Source organism: Salmo salar, chromosome 19 (genome assembly GCF_965601325.2).
Source record: "Salmo salar chromosome 19, fSalSal1, whole genome shotgun sequence".
Lineage (NCBI taxonomy): Eukaryota > Metazoa > Chordata > Actinopteri > Salmoniformes > Salmonidae > Salmo > Salmo salar.
In genome coordinates this window covers 7,071,255-7,091,570 of record NC_138309.1, presented here as the reverse complement: position 1 = coordinate 7,091,570, position 20,316 = coordinate 7,071,255, and the positions used below count along the sequence as shown (strand labels likewise).

The following is a 20,316-nucleotide window of genomic DNA, read 5'->3' as shown; positions in this document are numbered from 1 at the left end:
CTTATTAGCCCCAGCCTGTTAACTGTCTGAATCGCCGTGTCCCCAGCCAGCCCAACCACTCACTGGACCCATATGATCACTTGGCTTCGCATGCTTCTCTCTAATATCAATATGCCTCGTCCATTACTGTCCTGGTTAGTGATTACTGTCTTATTTCCCTGTAGAGCCTCTAGCCCTGCTCAATATGCCTTAACCAACCATGTTGTTCCACCTCCTACATATGCGATGATATCACCTGGTTTAAACATCTCTAGAGACTATATCTCTCTCATCATTACTCAATGCCTAGGTTTACCTCCAATGTACTCACATCCTACCATACCTTTGTCTGTACACTATGCCTTGAACCTATTCTATCGCACCCAGAAACCTGCTCCTTTGACTCTCTGTTCCGAATGTGCTAGACGGCCAGTTCGTATAGCCTTTAGCCGTACCCTTATCCTACTTCTCCTCTGTTCCTCTGGTGATATAGAGGTTAATCCAGGTCCTGCAGTGCCTAGCTCCACTCCCACTCCACAGGTGCTCTCATTTGTTGACTTCTGTAACCGTAAAAGCCTTGGTTTCATGCATGTTAACATTAGAAGCCTACTCTCTAAGTTTGTTTTACTCACTGCTTTAGCACACGCTGCCAACCCAAATGTCTTAGCCGTGTCTGAATCCTGGCTTAGGAAAACCACCAAAAACCCTGAAATCTCCATCCCTAACTATAACATTTTCCGCCAAGATAGAACTGCCAAAGGGGGCGGTGTTGCAATCTACTGCAAAGATAGCCTGCAGAGTTCTGCCTTACTATCCAGGTCTGTACCCAAACAATTCGAGCTTCTACTTCTAAAAATGCACCTTTTTAGAAACAAGTCTCTCACTGTTGCCGCTTGCTATAGACCACCCTCTGCCCCCAGCTGTGTCATCGACACCATATGTGAATTGATTGCCCCCCATCTATCTTCTGAGCTCGTGCTATTAGGTGACCTAGACTGGGACATGCTTAACACCCTGGCCATCCTACAATCTAAGTTTGATGCCCTCAATCTCACACAAATTATCAATGAACCTACCAGGTACAACCCCAAATCCGTAAACACGGGCACCCTCATAGATATCATCCTAACTAACTCGCCCTCCAAATACACCTCTGCTGTTTTCAATCAAGATCTCAGCGATCACTGCCTCATTGCCTGCATCCGTAATGGGTCTGCGATCAAACGACCACCCCTCATCACTGTCAAACACTCCCTAAAACACTTCTGCGAGCAGGCCTTTCTAAATCGACCTGGCCGGGGTATCCTGGAATGACATTGAACTCATCCCGTCAGTAGAGGATGCCTGGTTGCTCTTTAAAAGTGCTTTCCTCACCATCTTAAATAAGCATGCTCCATTCAAAAAATGTTTTAACTAGGAATATATATAGTCCTTGGTTCACTGCAGACCTGTCTGCCCTTGACCAGCACAAAAAAATCCTGTGGCATTCTGCATTAGCATCGAATAGCCCCTATGATATGCAACTTTTCAGGGAAGTTAGGAACAAATATACACAGTCAGGAAAGCTAAGGCTAGCTTTTTCAAACAGAAATTTGCATCCTGTAGTACAAACTCAAAAAAGTTCTGGGACACTAAAGTCCATGGAGAATAAGAGCACCTCCTCCCAGCTGCCCACTGCTCTGAGGCTAGGAAACACTTACCACCGATAAATCCACTATAATTGAGAATTTCAATAAGAATTTCAATAATTTCTCTACGGCTGGCCATGCTTTCCACCTGGCTATCCCTACCCCGGTCAACTGCCCGGCACCCTCCACAGCAACCCGCCCAAGCCCCCACCATTTCTCCTTCACCCAAATCCAGATAGCTGATGTTCTGAAAGAGCTGCAAAATCTGGACCCCTACAAATTAGCCGGGCTAGACAATCTGGACCCTCTCTTTCTAAAATGATCTGCCGAAATTGTTGCAACCCCTATTACTAGCCTGTTCAACCTCTCTTTCGTATCTTTTGAGATTCCCAAAGATTGGAAAGCTGCCGCGGTCATCCCCCTCTTCAAAGGGGGTGACACTCTAGACACAAACTGCTACAGACCTATATCTATCCTACCCTGTCTTTCTAAGGTCTTCGAAAGCCAAGTTAACAAACAGATTACCGACCACTTCGAATCCCACCGTACCTTCTCCGCTATGCAATCTGGATTCAGAGCTGGTCATGGGTGCACCTCAGCCACGCTCAAGGTCCTAAACAATATAACCGCCATCGATAAGAGACATTACTGTGCAGCCGTATTCATCGACCTGGCCAAGGCTTTCGACTCTGTCAATCACCACATTCTTATTGGCAGACTCGACAGCCTTGGTTTCTCAAATGATTTCCTCGCCTGGTTTACCAACTACTTCTCTGATAGAGTTCAGTGTGTCAAATCGGAGGGCCTGTTGTCCGGACCTCTGGCAGTCTCTATGGGGGTGCCACAGGGTTCAATTCTCGGGCCGACTCTCTTCTCTGTATACATCAATGATGTCGCTCTTGCTGCTGGTGATTCTCTGATCCACCTCTACGCAGACGACACCATTCTGTATACTTCTGGCCCCTCTTTGGACACTGTGTTAACTAACCTCCAGAGGAGCTTCAATGTCATACAACTCTCCTTCCGTGGCCTCCAACTGCTCTTAAATGCAAGTAAAACTAAATGCATGCTATTCAATCGATCACTGCCCGCACCTGCCCGCATCACTACTCTGGACGGTTCTTACTTAGAATACGTGGACAACTACAAATACCTAGGTGTCTGGTTAGACTAAAGTCTCCTTCCAGACTCACATTAAGCATCTCCAATCCAAAATTAAATCTAGAATCGGCTTCCTATATCGCAACAAAGCATCCTTCACTCATGCTGCCAAACATACCCTCGTAAAACTGACCATCCTACCGATCCTCGACTTCGGCGATGTCATCTATAAAATAGCCTCCAACACTCTACTCAACAAATTGGATGCAGTCTATCACAGTGCCATCCGTTTTGTCACCAAAGCCCCATACACTACCCACCACTGCGACCTGTATGCTCTCGTTGGTTGGCCTTCGCTTCATACTCGTCGCCAAACCCACTGTCTACAGGTTATCTACAAGTCGCTAGGTAAAGCCCCGCCTTATCTCAGCTCACTGCTCAGCATAGCAGCACCCACTCGTAGCACGTGCTCCAGCAGGTATATCTCACTGGTCACCCCCAAAGCCAATTCCTACTTTGGTCGCCTTTCCTTCCAGTTCTCTGCTGCCAATGACTGGAATGAACTGCAAAAATCACTGAAGCTGGAGACGCATATCTCCCTCACTAGCTTTAAGCACCAGCTGTCAGAGCAGCTCACAGATCACTGCACATAGCCCATTTGTAAACAGCCTATCTACCTCATCCCCATACTGTATTTTTTATTTATCTTGCTCCTTTGCACCCCAGTATCTCTACTTGCACATTCATCTTCTGCACATCTACCATTCCAGTGTTTAATTGCTATATTGTAATTACTTTCGCCACCATGGCCTATTTATTGCCTTTAACTCCCTTATCTTACCTCATTTGCACTCACTGTATATAGACTTTTTGTTTTGTACTGTATTATTGACTATGTTTTGTTTATTCCATGTGTAACTCTGTTGTTGTGTCGAATTGCTATGCTTTATCTTGGCCAGGTCGCAGTTGCAAATGAGAACTTATTCTCAACTAGCCTACCTGGTTAAATAAAGGTGAAATAAATCAATAAAATAAAATCAGGCCTTTATGTTCAAATTGCTGCAAAGAAACCACTATACACAAATAATAAGAAGAGACTTGCTTGGGCCAAGAAACATGAGCAATGGACATTGGACCGGTTGAAATCTGTCTTTTGATCTGATGAGTCCAAATTTGAGATTTTTAGTGAACGGATGATCTCTGCATATGTGGTTCCCACCATGAAGCATGGAGATGGTGCTTTGCTGGTGACACTGCCTGTGATTTATTTAGAATTCAAGGCACACTTAACCAGCATGGCTACCACAGCATTCTGCAGCGATACACCATCCCATCTGGTTTGCACTTAGTGGGACTATTGTTATGGAAATATTCAGTCAATAATATTTCTCAAATACCGGAGCCTGTGAGTTCAATTAGACTATTACAAAGTAATATAAGCTGAGCTGGTTCATGAAGCAACTGCCTTTCCAGCCTTTGAACACACTTTTTATACAAGTCTCATCCTTACGTCACACACATAGTAACTCCTCTTTATGTTAATGATTCATCCCCTCTGGCATTTAGCCACCATTATCTTTTTGCATTGCACTCATTTTAGTTTGGTTTCACATTAGGGCATAGAAACATTATGCCATAGCAATGGTACAAAAATAAACAGGCATGCCCACTCCCCATACAGGTGCATGTCTAATGGTGCTTAATGACCTAGACACACATATAGAGTGCACTTATCCTGCTGACTACTATGAAATGTATAATGGGCACACATGTACTGGAAAATTCCCAATATATCCCTCCTCTGGGCTTAATAAGTCCCAAACCTTAAAGTTTGTTCCAGTACACGTGAGAAGGGAAGCATCTTCTATGTTGCTAAGAAGACAATTTGCCTCCCTTAAACCTTATCAACCTTTGCTTAACTTTCTCATTCTGGGGAGGCAGGATCAAATATATCCTCTCACATATAGCTAGAAGGAAGTAAAAGATCCCTCTTTAAGCCAATTGTCCTTTAACCTGTTAGGGCTAGGGGGCAGTATTTGCACGGCTGGATAAAAAAAATGTACCCGATTTAATCTGGTTACTAATCCTACCCAGTAACTAGAATATGCATATACTTATTATATATGGATAGAAAACACTCTAAAGTTTCTAAAACTGTTTGAATGGTGTCTGTGAGTATAACAGAACTCATTTGGCAGGCAAAACCCTGAGACATTTTCTGACAGGAAGTGGATACCTGATGTGTTGTATTACCTTTAAACCTATGCCATTGAAAAACACAGGGGCTGCTTCCACTAGATGTCACCAGCCTTTACAAAGTGTTTTGAGTCTTCTGGAGGGAGATCTGACCGAACAAGAGCCATGGAACGATGATGGCCCATTAGACACCTGGCGCGCGAGTTCATGTTGGGTACCCTCGTTCCAATACGTTATAAAAGAGGATGCATTCGTCCACCTTGAATATTATTCATGTTCTGGTTAAAAAAGGCCCTAATGATTTATGCTATACAACGTTTGACATGTTTGAACGAACGTAAATATATTTTTTCCCCTCGTTCATGACGAGAAGTCCCGCTGGCTTAGATCATGTGCTAACAAGACGGAGATTTTTGGACATAAATGATGAGCTTTTTTGAACAAAACTACATTCGTTATGGACCTGTGATACCTGGAAGTGACATCTGATGAAGAGAATCAAAGGTAATGGATTATTTACATAGTATTTTCGATTTTAGATCTCCCCAACATGACGTCTAGTCTGTATCGCAACGCGTATTTTTCTGGGCGCAGTGCTCAGATTATTGCAAAGTGTGATTTCCCAGTACGGTTATTTTTAAATCTGGCAAGTTGATTGCGTTCAAGAGATGTAAATCTATAATTCTTTAAATGACAATATAATATTTTACCAATGTTTTCTAATTTTAATTATTTAATTTGTGGTACTGACTTGACTGCCGGTTATTGGAGGGAAACGATTTCCTCAACATCAATGCCATAGTAAAACGCTGTTTTTGGATATAAATATGAACTTGATAGAACTAAAAATGCATGCATTGTCTAACATAATGTCCTAGGAGTGTCATCTGATGGAGATTGTAAAAGGTTAGTGCATCATTTTAGCTGGTTTTATGGTTTTGGTGACCCTGTCTTTGAATTGACAAAACATTACACACAACTCTTGTAAATGTACTGTCCTAACATACTCTAAATTTATGCTTTCGCCGTAAAACCTTTTTGAAATCGTAAAACGTGGTTAGATTAACGTGGTTCGTTCAAACATGTCAAACGTTGTATAGCATAAATCATTAGTGCCTTTTTTAACCAGAACATGAATAATATTCAAGGTGGACGAATGCATTCTCTTTTATAACGTATTGGAACGAGGGTACCCAACATGAACTCGCGCGCCAGAGTCTAATCGGCCATCACCGTTCCATGGCTCTTGTTCGGTCAGATCTCACAGTAAAAGACTCAAAACACTTTGTAAAGGCTGGTGACATCTAGTGGAAGCAATAGGAAGTGCCAAAACATGAATCAACCCCTGTGTGTTTCAATGGCATAGGCTTAAAGGTAATTCAACACATCAGGTATCCACTTCCTGTCAGAAAATGTCTCAGGGTTTTGCCTGCCAAATGAGTTCTGTTATAAAGAAAGATTATCACCACAGCAAGCAAGGTTCTTGGAGTCAAACAGACAGGCCTGGATGAGATCTTTAACCTCACTAGGGTAAGGGGCACTATTTTCACCTCCGGATGAAAAGCGTGCCCAAAGTAAACTGCCTGCTACTCAGGCCCAGAAGCTAGGATATGCATATAATTAGTAGATTTGGATAGAAAACACTCAAGTTTCTAAAACTGTTAAAATAATGTCCGAGTATAACAGAACTGAAATGGCAGGCAAAAACCTGAGGAAAATCCATCCAGGAAGTGCCATTATTTTGAAATTGCTGTTTTTCCAACGAAAGCCTATCTACCATTTAAAGGGATAGGACCCAGATTCCGTTCCCTATGGCTTCCACTAGTTGTGAACAGTCTTTAGACATTGTTTCAGGCTTTTATTCTGAAAAATGAGGGAGAATGACCACTTTGAGTCAGTGGAGAGTGGAAAGTCCCTAGAGCTGTTTCCTGTGCGCGACCGAGAGCGCGCCTTTCTTGTTTTTCTTTTATATTGACGACGCTATTGTCCGGTTGAATTATTGATTATTTAGGCTAAAAACAACCTGAGGTTGATTATAAACATCGTTTGAAATGTTTCTACGAACTTTACGGATACTATTTGTCTGCCTGTTGTAACCGCATTTGAGGCATTGTATTACTGAACAAAATGCGGCAACAAAATTGAGGTTTTTGGATATAAAGAGGGACTTTATCGAACAAAACTAACATTTATTGTGTAACTGGGAGTCTTGTGAGTGCAAACATACGTAGATCAAAGGTAAGTGATTAATTTGAATGCTATTTCTGACTTCCGTGACTAATCTACTTGGCTGGTAACTGTATGTAATGTGTGCTGAGCGCTGTCCTCAGATAATCGCATGGTTTGCTTTCACCGTAAAGCCTTTTTGAAATCTGAGACAGCTGCTTGATTAACAACAAGTTAAGCTTTATTTTGATGCATTACACTTGTGATTTCATGAAAGTTAAATATTTATAGTAATTTAATTTGTATTTGGCGCTCTGCAATTTTACCAGATGTTGGCCAGGTGGGACGCTACCATCCCACACCCCCTAGAGAGCTTAAGGTCAGTGTCACGAACCGGCTCGAAGTTCGTAACAAAAAGGGAGAAAACGTGGTGATAAGATATATTTGGCAATCTAACAAAACTCTGAGTCACAGGTTTCATGAAAGTTTACCATAGTGTCTGAAATGCCACCACTATCTCTTCTACTCTCACCATGATCTGGGTATGTGTACTTCATTAACTCCCCATATAGTTTACAGTTAGCTCATAGGAGGACAGCTGCCTCCTGGTTTATGGCTCGGACTCAGAAATAAGTGTTGTCACTGTCGCATTGCACGCCTTTGTCGCTCTTTCTTCAGCGGTTAGGGAGGGTTTTGAGGTTCACACACACTGTTTGTGATCAAATTATTCCTGCCATGCATTAAGACACGATCTGACGTCACCTTCCATGATAACCTCAAAAAAACTGATCAGAACAACAGTTTTGTTCAATTCATTTCTGTTTCAGGAAATCCAGACAAGCATTGACTATATGACAAACTACATGAACCTTTTCTTAATAACATTATCTCTAAGACAAATGTCAAAGAGCATAACATACTGTTACTACTAAAACCCTTTTCAAAAATTAGTTCAGACTATCTCATTTTACTGGCAATCTCTCAGAAGAGTTACCAGATCAGAAAGTTATCACCCTAACCACTCGCAGAAGTCCCACACTCCATAAATTACAATCTGGTGAAAAACATTTTGGGGGGGGTCATAAGACAAAGAACAGTGAGACACGGGCTTAATCTTAGACACAGGGAAGGTAGGGTGAATACGGAGGGGACGGGGTAACAAGACGGACAGCAGTGGAACTCAGGACTCTGGAGATGGGAAAAGGACCAATGAACCGGGGAGACAGCTTGCGGGACTCTACCCGAAGGGGCTGATCCCGAGTTGAAAGCCATACCCTCTGCCCAATGCGGTAGCGGGGGGCTGGGGTCCGGCGATGGTCCGCTTGTCGACGATACCTGGAGTTGGTCTTGAGAATAGCCGCCCTGGCTCTACTCCAGGTACGTCGACAGCGGTGGACAAACATCTGGGCCGAGGGTACGCTGACCTCCTGCTCTTGTTCAGGGAAGAGTGGAGGCCGATACCCCATGGAGCACTCGAAAGGGTAGAGACCAGTGGCAGAACTGGGAAGAGTGTTCCAGGCATACTCCACCCAGACCAGATGACGGCTCCAGGTAGTGGGGTTGGTTGAGACCAGGCACCTTAAGGTGGTCTCCAGGTCTTGATTGGCTCGCTCCGACTGACCGTTAGTTTGGGGATGGAATCCGGATGACAGGCTGGCCAACGACCCAATAAGGGTGCAGAATGCCTTCCAGAACTGAGACGAGAACCCCGATCGGAGACCATATCTACCGGGAGTCTATGGATCCGGAAGACATGCTGCACCATAAGCTGGGCCGTCTCCTTGGCAGAAGGTAGTTTGGGGAGAGAAATGAAATGGGCGGCCTTGGAGAACCGGTCGACTACAGTCAGAATGACAGTGTTGCCATCAGACGGAAGGAGCCCAGTGACAAAGTCTAGAGATATGAGACCAAGGACGATGAGGGACTGGTAGTGGCTGCAGGAGGCCAGAAGGAGCTTGCCGTAGAGTCTTGTTTTGAGCACACACAGTGCATGCGGGGACGAAGGCAGAGACGTCAGGGACCATTGTGGGCCACCAGAAACATTGTCGAAGGAAGGCTAGTGTACGCCGGGACCCTGGATGCCAGGTCAGCCTGGAGGAATGAGCCCATTCCAGGACCGGACTAGGGACAAACAGCCGGTTAGCGGGCCCCCGTCAGGTCCAGGCTGGGAGCGTTGTGCCCCGCGGACAAGGTTCTCAATACCCCAATCCACAGCGGCAGCAAGGCATGAGGTAGGGAGAATGGTTTCAGAGGTCGAGGGTGTGGCAGAGAAACTGTATAGGCGGGAGAGGGCATCAGGCTTCACATTCTTTGACCCTGGGCAGTAGGAAATGGTGAAGTTAAATCTGGTGAACAGGAGGGCCTAACAGGCCTGTCTGGAGTTGAGATGCTTGGCTGTACAGAGATATTCCAGGTTTTTATGGTCGGTCCAGAACAAGAATGGCTGTTCTGCTCTTTCCAGCCAGTGCCTCCACTCTTCCCACGCCATCTTCACTGCCAGGAGTTCTCGGTTGCCAACATCGTAGTTCCTTTCAGCAGGATTGAGACGATGGGGCAGGAAGGCACAGGGATGAAGCTTCTGATCCTGGGTAGATCGCTGGGACAGGATGGCCCCCACTCCAACATCTGAAGCATCCACTTCCACCACAAATTACCACGAGGGGTCTGGATAGATGAGGATGGGTGCTGTTGTGAACCAATGCTTCAGGTCCACAAAGGCTTTGTCGACAGCTGGATACCATTTGAACGGTACCTTGGGAGAGGTGAGTGCCGAGAGGGGGGCTGCCAGGGTGCTGTAGTCCCAAATGAAACAGCGGTAGAAGTTTGCAAAACCAAGAAACCGTTACAACTGCACCCTGGACATTAGTTGAGTCCAATCCACCACTGCTTTCACCTTTCCAAGATCCATCTGAACATTGAACTCAGCAATGACCGATCCCAGAAAGGTAATGGTAGAGCGGTGGAACTCACACTTCTCGGCTTTCACCAACAGTTGGTTCTCCAGGAGGTGCTGAAGGACCTGTCTGACATGAAGAACATGTTCTTGTGCAGATTGGGGGGAAAAAAACAGGATGTCGTCAAGGTACACAAACACAAACCGGTTTAGCATGTCCCGAAGCACATCATTGACCAAAGCCTGGAAAACAGTTTGAGTCCAAATGGCATGACCTGGTACTCATAATGTCCACTGGCTGTGTTGAAGGCTGTCTTCCACTCATCCCCCTCACTTATCCGAACCAGGTGGTAGGCATTTCGAAGGTCCAACTTGGAAATTATGGTGGCCCCCTGGAGAAGTTCAAAAGAAAAATCACACACTACGGGAGTTTTGACGTAAGTCAAGTAGTTTACTGGCCACCTTTCTCCCAGATACCGGAGACTCAAATAGCTTTCTCACCTCTGCCATAAATTCCTCCAGATGACCACAAAGGGCAGGTTGTTTCTCCCAAACTGCCATACCCCAGGAGAGCGCCCTTCCCGACATTAGCGTAATGATATACGCTATCTTCGATTGGTCTGAAAGAAACGAAGATGGCTGTAGCTCAAAAATAAGCGAGCACTGAAAAAGAAAACCCCGGCCGGCACCAGACTTCCCCGAATATCGCTCCGGAGGTGCCAGAGCCACATTCTGGTAATCCTATCAGTTTAACCTGTTGCATTAGTTTAGTAGAATACAAAACTGTTGTTTAACAAATGTAGAACCTTTAAAAAGTTGGTGCTGTCTTATCAGCTTAATAGTCAATACTTATTTCATTCTACTTTTATTACTGGACACTGTTCTACGTAATGGAAACAGATTATACTTTTAGAATACATTCTCTTCTGGCTCAAATTCACTGGTGTTACCTAACTATAAAACCAAGCAACAATAATCAGAAACTGTCAAATAATGTTTCTCATACCTCTGCTTAAAATATCCCACTACCTGCTTGTTTTCAACCGCAGCTAATCTTTTTACAATCTCAAGGCTCAATCCCTCTACTCATCATATAACCTTGTATTGAAACCTCAGCTTTTGAAATTACTAAAATATCGCATCATTAGAGTGCTATAAAAAGACACTAACATATTACCATTCACATACTGTTAACACTCATTACGTTTACATCAATCCTCCTTATCAATATAACTACATTTGTATCACTAAACACTGCTTCACACCCATTAAGCATCTGTTATTTTAAGATAACTTGTAATGCCCAAATATAGAAAATACATCAGCCAATTTTTTATCAATCCAAATAACTTTGAAATTCTTAATTTCCAATTGACTAACTCTCCTTTGTTACCTTCCCTAGTCTACATCTCTTCCCTTAAGCTCAGAAAGCTCTCTAAAATCTCAACCATACTCCACCTCTGTCTTTCCGCTAACGTTACTTTACTAAGTGAACAATTTTTCTTTAATTATAGTCAAAACAACACATATTCTGTTCACAGGGAGGCCACTTTAATTACTCTTAACTCTTCCTCCTATTCGTCAATTCAATAAATATTTTTTAGAAAAAAACAAAATAAAGTCTCACGAGTTTAAAACTACTAGGGTCTTCTTCTTGAGTCGCATGGTTCTCGAAACCCCCAAATATGTTCTCTTGTTTCACCGGTTGTACTCTACCATAGCTATAATTCCTTGTGACCCTGCTCTACCACATAGTTTACTAATGTGGCGATGTTTGGCATATGAGTTGCTTCGTCTTTTTACACCAATAATAAATGCACTACCTTACATATTGTATCAACACAGAACCCCCAAATCTACACCCTTCAGCGATTGTTTGAATGCGGCGTGATACAAAGTTCGACCATTTTTAAACATCATTCGTGCTCTCGCCCAAATATACTGCCCATTTTAATGTGTTACCTAATATCCACTGTCCTTGATTCTCACAAGGATTACTCAACCCTGCTCTGCTAACTCTCTGATTCATAATGCATAATTATTTTCTTGCCATAAGGCAGTCAAGCACCCAAGCTAACTGGCTAAAGCTGGCTAAACGCTACTTCCAGACACAACCAAGAGAATAAATCTTCCCTCTCCATTATACTCACCTCGCAGAGCTGGTTAAGCTCTACTTGTTTGTTAAAAACGTTGGTGACTAACTGTGCTGCTGGCAATAATTAAAATGGTTATTTCCCTGACGTTTACTGACACTGGCCATATTCAACCCGGCTTTGAGCATTCGTAAATTCATCAGTTATTCTGCACTCTGGTACATTCAAACTAGTGCTTTGAAATCCAAACAAAATAGCCTGAGCGATTCTACCAAGTACCCCATTCAACAGTATCCATACTCAAATAGTGCGGTTACGCTGATAGAACGCTAACTTCAATACGCTGGTATATTGAGCTTTTGATTCTGGTTTTATGTGATTGTGCCAAGTCATAATTGCCTCCCTGAATTATTTGTTTGATTTGAATTCTCTATTAGCAGAGAAATGTTGCCCAATATTATCCAGTTTGCTCAATTCTTCCCATATTCGAGCCAAATTGGTAGAATTATCTTGCGCTTCTTTCAGCGACTCCATGGTTTTATTAAAATCCTCTAGGATCATTTTACAGAGAGAAATGGGGCCGTTTGTCGACATATGAATAGTTATTATTCCCAAACCTCTCCCTACTGTGTCCAGGTTGTTTTAGATGTATTCACTGCCGTCTATAATACACACCTTCTATTAACTATTTTCCAAACCTCTCCCTATTTTCCTGTGATATTTGTATTTATTCTTTGCTCCCTAGTTTCGTTTTATTGTGCTATATTTATTTATTTAAACCACTCTCTTTCTCTTGTTCTTAGATTTCTCCCTACAGGTCCAGGGCTAAATCTTTCTAACGGTCTGTTTAAGCCCTGGATGGCTTGACCACATCCTCTTCCCTTCTATTTATATCCACGTAATTTTTCTTTCTCTGATTATTGTACTCAGTCTATTGGTTATTGCCCATCTCTAGGTTTTTATAATTGTTCTCTCTTTTTGAGTATATTCTTACTTCAAATGTTCCAATTTCTATGTACTGTATATTCTTCTACCTTGCAACACAGTATGCAATTTTTAATGGCCTTACCGGGCTATCGCTGATGTCGTCTTTACATGTATTACTATTTCACTATAATGTTCATGTATTTCCAACTTATAGTATCATATAACTTCAATGGTTATTCATGTACCATTCACACTCCCCTCCTTTAGTGTGGGACTGGGTGCGTCCTCCCTACCAGGTCACACTTTAAGCATCAGTTCGGGAGAGGTACGCAAACCTTTCCCCACCAACATACTTTTTTTACACACCTCTTACGCTTTCCAAAGCAACCTGATTATACAGCACCCTTTCTGATTCACTTCAACACAGAAAAGGCAGTATTCTACAGGATTTCTACCTATCCAAGCAGTCCCCATTGATCGATTCACTTCAACACAGAATAGGCAGTATTCTACAGGATTTCTACCTATCCAAGCAGTCCCCATTGATCGATTCACTTCCTCAATGCAATAGGCAGTATTCTACAGGATTTCTATCCATCCAAGCAGTCCCCATTGATCGATTCACTTCAACACAGAATAGGCAGTATTCTACAGGATTTCTACCTATCCAAGCAGTCCCCATTGATCGATTCACTTCCTCAATGCAATAGGCAGTATTCTACAGGATTTCTACCCATCCAAGCAGTCCTTATCGATTCACTTCCTCAATGCAATAGGCAGTATTCTACAGGATTTTACCTATCCAAGCAGTCCCCATTGATCGATTCACTTCAACACAGAAAAGGCAGTATTCTACTGGATTTTTATCTATCCAAGCAGTCCCCATTGATCGATTCACTTCCTCAATGCAATAGGCGGTATCACAGGATTTCTACCCATACAAGCAGTCCCCATTGATCAATTTACTTCCTCAATGCAATAGGCAGTATTCTTCAGGATTTCTACCTATCCAAGCAGTCCCCATTGGTCGATTCAGTTCCTCAATGCAATAGGCGGTATCACAGGATTTCTACCCATCCAAGCAGTCCCCATTGATCGATTCACTTCCTCAATGCAATAGGCGGTATCACAGGATTTCTACCCATCCAAGCAGTCACCATTGATCGATTCACTTCCTCAATGCAATAGGCGGTATCACAGGATTTCTACCCATCCAAGCAGTCCCCATTGATCGATTCACTTCCTCAATGCAATAGACAGTATTCTACAGGATTTCTACCTATCCAAGCAGTCCCCATTGATCGATTCACTTCCTCAATGCAATAGGCGGTATCACAGGATTTCTACCCATCCAAGCAGTCCTTATCGATTCACTTCCTCAACATGATAAGTGGTATTACAGGATTTCTATTTCTATTATTCGACCATGCAGATGGACAGTTGCCACTCCAAACTGGATCAAACAGAACAATCAACAGGGCAGACAGACAACCTGAATGAGACTGAACACACCCACCCCAGATGAGCAACTGAGCGAGCTGGATGAATTGAATGGCCCACTGACTCGGACTGATTGAATAAGATGAATGGGTTGCGTATTGTGCACAAACTCAGACAGGTCTACACAAATAAGTCCAGCCACACTGAATCAGACAACACAGTCACAACTCAAACAGACTGAACAAACTGGTCAGATGAACTGCCCAAACAAATTAGTGAATAACCCCACTCAACTGAGCCAGTCAAGACAGATAAAGCACACAACTCTCTCTCTCCAGTGGTCACACCCCAATTACTATACTATATTTTCACTGTTGCAACCCTCAAAGCTTTTTATCCTCTCGTTATTTTGCATGCATTTCATTTGAACTCAATAAAATAAAGCTCCCAATATTTCTTTGGTTCGTAAAATTTGGAGACCTACTTGGTGACCTACCAACTCTATACTATAGGCAAACATTTTTACCTTTGTTTTCAAGTGGCTGTTTGTTTGTGCTGTTTGGCCAAGAAGTCCCTCCGCAGCTGCAGATTTTCACCGTCTCTGGTCTCTTTTCGCCACTCCTGGCAAGCTCGCCATTTATCTCGTGGAAATATTCAGTCAATAATATTTCCCAAATACCGGAGCATGTGAGTTCAATTAGATTTTATTTCAAAGTAATATAAGCCGAGCTGGTTCAAGAAGTAACTCCCTTTCCAGCCTTGGCACACACTTTTTATACAGGTCTCATCCTTACGTCACACACATAGTAACTCCTCTTTATGTTAATGGTTCATCCACTCTGGCATTTAGCCACCATTATCTTTTTGCGTTGCACTCATTTTAGTTTGGTTGCACATTAGGGCATAGAAACATTATGCCATAGCAATGGTACAAAAATAAACAGACATGCCCACTCCCCATACAGGTGCATGTCTAATGGTGCTTAATGACCTAGACACACATATAGAGTGCACCTATCCTGCTGACTACTATGAAATGTATAATGGCCACATATGTACTGGAACATTTCCAATACTATCATTTGTTTTTCAATAGGACAATGACCCAACACACCTCCAGGCGGGCCTCCACAATCACCAATTGACCAATCAACCAATTGAGATGGTTTGGGATGAGTTGGACCGCAGACTGAAGGAAAAGCAGCCAACAAGTGTTCAGCATATGTGGGAACTCCTTCAACACTGTTGGAAAAGCATTCAAGATGAAGCTGGTTGAGAGAATGCCAAGAGTGTGCAAAGCTGTCATCTAGGCAAAGGCTGGCTATTTGAAGAATCTGAAATATAAAATATTTTGATTTGTTTAACACTTTTTTTGGTCACTACATGATTCCATGTGTGTTATTTCATAGTTTGTCTTCACTATTATTCTACAATGTAGAAAATAATCAAATAAAGAAAAACCCTGAACAGTTTGGACACCTACTCATTCAACTACAGTACCCTAGCAGTAGTCAAGCTGCTTATGCTGAAAAGCCTTGTTAGTGCATAGGGTAAATTAGCTTTTGGATTTCCAGTTTTTTTTCTCAGATTCAGACGAAAGCTAATATTTCACTTAACTTGTTTTGTATTAATATGTTACAGGTTTCTAGTGATGCTTACAAAGACAATTTCCTCTGAGCTGTACATTAAATCACTAGGGTGCTTTCTGTGTAAGGGACAATACAAACAAGACAATAATGAAGAGAAACAAAGAGATTCATCTCTTTTATTCCCTGTAAACACCATATATACATATTGGATTTGGAATTTTAAAAACATTTGACCATTTTACAGAAGATCATATCTACAAATGTATAATAATCACAGTTTGAATATTCAATCAAACAGAGCACATCGAACAACACCAAGACAATCAACAGTAAATACCAACATCTCGCTATAGTCAGTCATAATTTTACACTCACAACACATCTGTTCATATTGCTAATTTCACTGGTACGGGAGACACATTTGCCACTCTCTCTCTTTGTGGACTGGTCTCCCAGGCAAATAACATTAATTTAACATTGCTCCAATGTTTTCATGTTGTGAGAATGTAGGCCTAGGTTGGACCACACATGGGAGTGTTTGACCCTTTTCACAATTCAAATTGTACTTTCCAGCACGTTTAAAGTAAAGGTTCCAGCAACTATGGTGGATGCGGAACCAGGCCAGTGCATGGCTTAGTAGTGTGAAACAGGTACTAGAGTTATGCTTCCAATGTTTTTGTTGTCATGGAGGACACATTTCTTTAACCATAAGAGTACCACATTATCCACAGTCACTACATTTGTCTTACCAAGATATCTAGTATGTTGTTCATTTGACAATCAAATTAAACAGTAATGAAACGATTCAGGCAAATTATTTTGCTGTGTCAAATGAACAATAATTGTTGCCTTTGTAACATGACAAGTTACAAAAATTATTGATTGGTGAAAGTCTTCATTGGTTGAAGATACTCTACAATGTTAATCTTTAAGCCATATCAACAGTTTGCTGATCAATGATAAACTGTTTTACCCAGTGTATATAGCTCTGCTTCTGGGGTATTTGGGTAACTCCGTGCATAATAACGAGATGTCCGCAAGCCATTTCATTATGTTAATGTGTTTATTCAGAATAATTCCTTCTTGAATAGTCTCTCAAGCTGGTCCTGAAAAATCGATTGACTCATTTGCCCACGCTGCATGTTCTCTACGCACTGTTGCGGAGTAGAGAGCCAGGTTGTGAATCCTGTGTTTTCGGTTTGCCAAGTTGAAAAGGTGCAAAAAGAACAGTAGTGTTTCCCCTAGATTTTTTTTTTCCTAAGCGGGACTTAAAAGCCCTCAAACCAACAAGCCGTAAACATAAAATTACACAAAACAAATCGATCCGGTGATTGTTCAATAGCGGGGGGCCAAGTGGACTTGTTTGGGGGAGAAGGCATCCCACCTAAACAATGGTGGGAGAAACACTAAAATCCCAGAGGCGTCAAGAGGGGCCTCCTTTACACTATAGTCGAAATAGTTACACATAGGTGACAAAAAACAAATAGGGGGAAAATAACTACAACCAAAGACTGCAGCTTAGGAGCTAGTCCTTCATCAGAGTTCTCCATATACTTCATACTTGTGTGTGTGTGTGTGTGTGTGTGTGTGTGTGTGTGTGTGTGTGTGTGTGTGTGTGTGTGTGTGTGTGGTGTATTTGTCATAGACAAGGCAGCCGTGGCTGAGGAAAAGTCACTCTTTATCATGTCCTTGACAAAAGCATGGCCAGAAGCCAGTGTGTTGCAGGTGCATGTCAGCTCTTCTACTCTGAGCGAGTGGTCGGGCTACCTTTAAATGTAAATGTTGTTTACACCCATCCCCGGGACCATACGCCTCCAGCTCGGCCAGGTGACCCTCACTATGACAGCTGAAGAACATACTGGTGAAGAAGCAAATGGGGGGGGGGGAGCCTACAATACTTCGTCCTACAAATTAATGACAGTAAAAACAAGGGAGTGTGTGAGAAAGGATGGAAACAAACAATTGAATATAAAATAATACTATAAAAGATTTCCTTCAGTGAATGGACAAAATGAAGAACAGAAAGGAGAGAGAGCAATGGACTTGATTTTAAACTCTGCAAAAGCTAAAGAAAACATTAAATGCCAATCAAAACTGACAGAAATAAATAAATCACATTAAATGACCAACTAAAGACCAGCCCTAGATTCTGAACTCATTATTATTTATACAACTTCATAGTAGGACATTTGGGGTCAAGCCAGGAGTTATTTTTTGACATTGGTGTTTGCAGAATGTAGGCCAACTAGAGAATCCTGACTCCAGATACTTTGTCATAAATTGAACATTTGATGTCAATGGGAGATATGCATAGAAATACAAGTTATGAAAAATCATCTCAAGTAACATTTTTGCCTTAAGTGCTTTGTAGGGCGAAAAAGGAAAGTGGACCTGGTGGACAAATTTTTGAAGGGTTGTGCGTTGAGTGCATTAGTAGTCTTTAGTTACTGGTTCACAGTGAGAGTACTACTGTAAGCGTTAGGGGTCACAGCGGTAATTCAAAAATATATTCAGCAAATTGGCACAAACACTTTTTTGGGAGAGTAATAAGGATTGGCATGCACACGGACCTGCATTAGAAACTGGCTTCAGAAAATGCTAACCAACATAATCCTTTCAATTCATTCATAAATAAAGCTATCCTTGGCATCCCAGGAAAGTGTATTAGATTATGCAAGGGGGGGGATAGTAGGACAATCCATTGGTCAGAGGATCTGAGTACTCATCCCATTGGAGAGAAGAGTTGAGAACATGGGGGTTTTCAAAATGAGAACAGGCGACTGGTATTCTACATTCAAATTGCTCCTTTACACTGCGTGTGTGCATGTGTGTGGATGTGTGTGCGTGTGTGTATGCATGTGTGTGTTCGCATGTGTGTGTCTCAGTTAAATTGTTGATGTGGCACAAGATAGTTGGTGGGGTCTTCAACATTCCCTCTTCACTTGGTCCTCTATAATTTCCTTCAGACACCGTCGTCTAGCATGCGCCACTTCCTCTGAGCAATGTCCTCCAGCTATCGTTGCTGTTTGATAAGTCGCTCAATCTCCGCCCCTAACGTCTGAAGATTTTCCTACAGAGAGATAGATAGAGAGAGAGAGAGAGACACACATCAGGCAACCCATTCAACAGTGAAATATTCTGAGCTGGACTACATCGTTTCCCATCATTTGTAGTCCTTCACCTTGCACATTTCTAGGTCATCAAAGTTAGACGACTGGAGAAATGGAAGATGAGAATGAGGACAGAGAGAGAGAGAGTACAAGACAGAGAGGGGGAACAAGATGGTGAAAAAGACGTACAGAAGAAAGAACGAGAGAGGAGAGAGAAAAACGGTGAAAAACAGAAAGATGCTTGCAGCAGGGATGGATGCATATCGTCTTGGTGCTTTCCTTAGAGACTGTTTAATTGCCTGATCACCCCAGTAGACTGACTAATCCTACCATGGGCAATGCTCTGCTGGTCAAACAACTGGACATCAAACATCAAACCTGGGTCTTCTGTGCAACTCAAAACCACAATAACCCACTGAGCTTAAGTCTAGGCATTTGTTCTGGGAGCTAACATGAGATTTTGGGTTTCAGTCAAGGTAACTCATAATGCGAGGATAGTTCAGCAAACCAGCGCGCTGTTACACAGGTACAGTATCTTACTTGTATTTATTTATTTTTATTTAACTAGGCAAGTCACGGCGGCCAAGTCCGGCCAAACCCTCCCCTAACCCGGAAGACGCTGGACCAATTGTACGCCGCCCTATGGGACTCCAGATCACGCCGGTTGTGATATCTGTGAAGCCAGCTACCATAATTAGTGGCTTTCCATAGCAATATCCCAGTGAGCAATGACCAACACAGGACATCCATGGACGTTAAAAGTGGTTGAAATTTGGTTAGTCTGCTCTGGCCTTGATTTCAATGTCTACAGATGTAGATTTTTGGTCAGGTCCGAACCGGCCTTGATTTGACCCGAACATAGATGTCAATACTGTTTTACTGTACTCTACTGTACAGTACTCTACTGAACTCTACTGTACAAACTTGTGAAACAGACGTCTATGATTGGTTCAGATTTGGTCCAGTTTATTTAATTGTCAGCCATTGTTGCCATTAATGCTAGTTATTGCTAGTTTGACCACCATAGGGCATCTTTGAGAAGCATTTGATAGTCTTCAATATTGTCTGTACTAGAGAATTTAAAACCTTTTTTTCTAAGAACATAGTATATGGGATTGATTTGAAGAAATGTAGCTTAATTAATTTGATTAACATTATAGTGTTTCTATTCCAAGAAAAAACGAAACATGAAAC

At 42.4% G+C, this 20,316-nt stretch overlaps 1 protein-coding gene across 5 annotated transcripts in view; it reads right to left on the bottom strand.

Moving 5' to 3' along the window:
• Positions 1-16,160: 16,160 nt before the first annotated feature.
• Positions 16,161-20,316, bottom strand: part of ccdc186 (coiled-coil domain-containing protein 186) — a 149,773-nt gene continuing 145,617 nt past the window's right edge. For all 5 annotated transcript variants that reach the window (XM_082965585.1, XM_014157070.3, XM_014157071.3 and 2 more), the window contains one exon: positions 16,161-19,082. In XM_082965585.1, the coding sequence (XP_082821711.1) occupies positions 19,026-19,082 (57 nt within the window). In that variant the 3' untranslated portion in view covers positions 16,161-19,025. The remainder of the gene's footprint in view (positions 19,083-20,316) is intronic.